Source organism: Gadus macrocephalus, chromosome 16 (genome assembly GCF_031168955.1).
Source record: "Gadus macrocephalus chromosome 16, ASM3116895v1".
NCBI classification, from domain to species: Eukaryota; Metazoa; Chordata; class Actinopteri; order Gadiformes; family Gadidae; genus Gadus; species Gadus macrocephalus.
The window spans coordinates 6,390,909-6,393,408 of NC_082397.1; the positions used below are offsets into that span (position 1 = coordinate 6,390,909).

At 49.2% G+C, this 2,500-nt stretch overlaps 1 protein-coding gene across 6 annotated transcripts in view; it reads right to left on the reverse strand.

Annotated features, from left to right (window-relative positions):
- The window catches only part of LOC132474906 (latent-transforming growth factor beta-binding protein 4), a 25,756-nt gene that overhangs the window by 9,403 nt on the left and 13,853 nt on the right, over positions 1–2,500 (reverse strand). For all 6 annotated transcript variants that reach the window (XM_060075814.1, XM_060075815.1, XM_060075813.1 and 3 more), the window contains 2 exons: positions 2,400–2,500; positions 155–280 (listed from right to left, as the gene is read on the reverse strand). The exon at positions 2,400–2,500 is cut by the window's right edge and continues 19 nt beyond it. In XM_060075814.1, coding sequence (XP_059931797.1) covers positions 155–280; positions 2,400–2,500 — 227 coding nt within the window. The remainder of the gene's footprint in view (positions 1–154; positions 281–2,399) is intronic.

The window sequence follows — 2,500 nt, forward strand, 5'->3', positions numbered from 1 at the left end:
ATGAACAAACAAACACATTAATATCTGCTAACACACACACACACACACACACCCACACACACACACACACACACACACACACACACACACACATGAACAAACAAACACATTAATACCTGATAACACACACACACACACACACACAGGGCTGTACCTTGACACTGCATTGTGAGGCCGGTGGTTCGATACCCAGGCAGACAGTCACATTTGAAGGATCCCGGCGTGTTGACGCACACACGGTCTGCTGCGCACACACGCTCACCCGCACACTCGTCTAGATCTAGAGAGGCCGTACACACATACACACCCAGTACACAGAGTACACAGATTACACCCAGTAAACTCATACACACAGTACACAGATTACACAGATTACACCCAGTAAACTCATACACAGAGTACACAGATTACACCCAGTAAACTCATACACACAGTACACAGATACACCAACGCATACACATAGTACGCTCCTACAAGTTTAGTATGTATGGTACATGGATAGTAAGTATGGTTCATGTATGGTATGTGTATGGTCCATGTACACACATTTCTTATTAGTGCAGTGTGTGTGTGTGCGTGCGTGTGTGCATGTGTGCGTGTGTGTGTGTGTGTTATGTGCAAGTCTGCTCCATTCTTTTGCAGTTCTCCTGGAGAACTATTGACAGTCATGTGTACAGCTACCCGGTTTCTTGAAGCGATCCCTCTCCGTAGAATCACCGCTTCAGCTATTTCCAAGGCTCTCATCAAGTTCTTCACAGTGTTTGGCCTGCCAAGAATTATCCAGTCCGACCAGGGTTCGAATTTTATGTCCCGTGTGTTCTCCCAGGTTCTCCAGCAGTTGTCTATTGAGCACCAGACTTCATCTGCTTATCATCCCGAGAGTCAAGGAGCCCTTGAGCGGTTTCATCAGACCCTAAAGGCCATGCTACGAGCCTACTGTAAGGAGTTTGAGAGAGATTGGGATGAGGGAACCCCTTTGCTCCTCTTTGCGGCTAGAGAGGTCACTCAAGAGTCCCTTGGCTTTAGTCCGGCTGAACTGGTGTTCGGCCATACTGTGAGGGGCCCTTTGAAACTTTTGAAAGAAAGATGGTTGGCAAACCAGTCCCCCTCGACAAAGTTGTTAGACTTTGTTTGTCATTTTAGGTCAAAACTGAACAAGGCGTGTGAGCTGGCGAGGCAGTACTTGGGGGAAGCCCAAGAACGGATGAAGGGGTGGTACGACCGAAGTGCAAAGCATCGAGTATTCTCCCCTGGCGAAAAGGTGTTGGTGCTGTTGCCAATTCTGGGGTCTGCTTTGCAGGCTCGATTTAGCGGTCCATATGTGGTTGAGCGTCGGGTGGGTGAGCTGGATTACTTGATAAAGACTCCAGAGCGAAAGCGTAAAACGCGTCTCTGTCATGTTAACCTTTTGAAAAAGTACTGTGAGAGGAGCCAGGCTGGGCTCTCAGGGGTGAGGGCAGTTGCTGGGGTGAAGACAGCTGCTGTGCTGGCATTTGAGAACCTGAGGGCCCTGTTGGTCAGTGCCCCAGTCCTGGCTGCCCCTGACTTTAACAAGCCATTTAAACTGGCTGTCGATGCTAGTGATGCTGGGGTAGGTGCTGCCCTACTTCAGGACGACTCATCAGGTGTTGAACATCCCGTTTGTTATTTTTCGAGAAAATTTGACATTCATCAGAAGCATTACTCTACCATCGAGAAAGAGGCCTTGGCCCTTATTTCTGCTCTGGACCACTTCGATGTGTATGTCTCTTCCAGTCAGGTCCTGGTGGTCTACACGGACCATAACCCACTTGTGTTCCTCAGCAGAATGAGGAACTCCAACCACCGGCTGATGCGATGGAGTTTGTTCCTTCAGGGCTTCAACCTGGAGATAAAGCACATTCGGGGAAGGGACAATGTACTCGCTGATGCCCTTTCAAGATCATGAGTGTCCAAAAGCATCGGTGGTATAGGTTCTCATTTGTTTTGTTGTTTTTGGTTTGTGTAACTTGGCGGTTGCCTAGAGCAACCGTTTTAAGGGGGGGGGGTGTTATGTGCAAGTCTGCTCCATTCTTTTGCAGTTCTCCTGGAGCTCCTCCTTCAGCCCCTCCTCCTCCTGATTACCTGGCACCTGCTGTTGCCTATAAAGCCTGGGAGGCTTTATTGGCTCTCTCTCTAGCCAGGGCCAGCAGCACGGTTCCCATTCACCAGTCTGTGTAACCTTTAGTGCCAATAAACCCGGTTTTCTTATACCTAATCCTTGTTTGTCGACTATATGTTACTCCCCTCGAGCCGGGTCGTAACAGTGTGTGTGTGTGTGTGTGGGTGTGTGTGTGTGTGTGTGTGTGTGTGTGTGTGTGTGTGTGTGTGTGTGTGTGTGTGTGTGTGTGTGTGTGTGTTTCTGTGTGTGTGTATCTTACCGGTACACTGTCTGTTGTGTAGAGTGTATCCTGGCCTACAGGACACACAGTGATACGAACCGACAGAGTTCACACACATCTGGCCTGGGCACTGAGAGGGA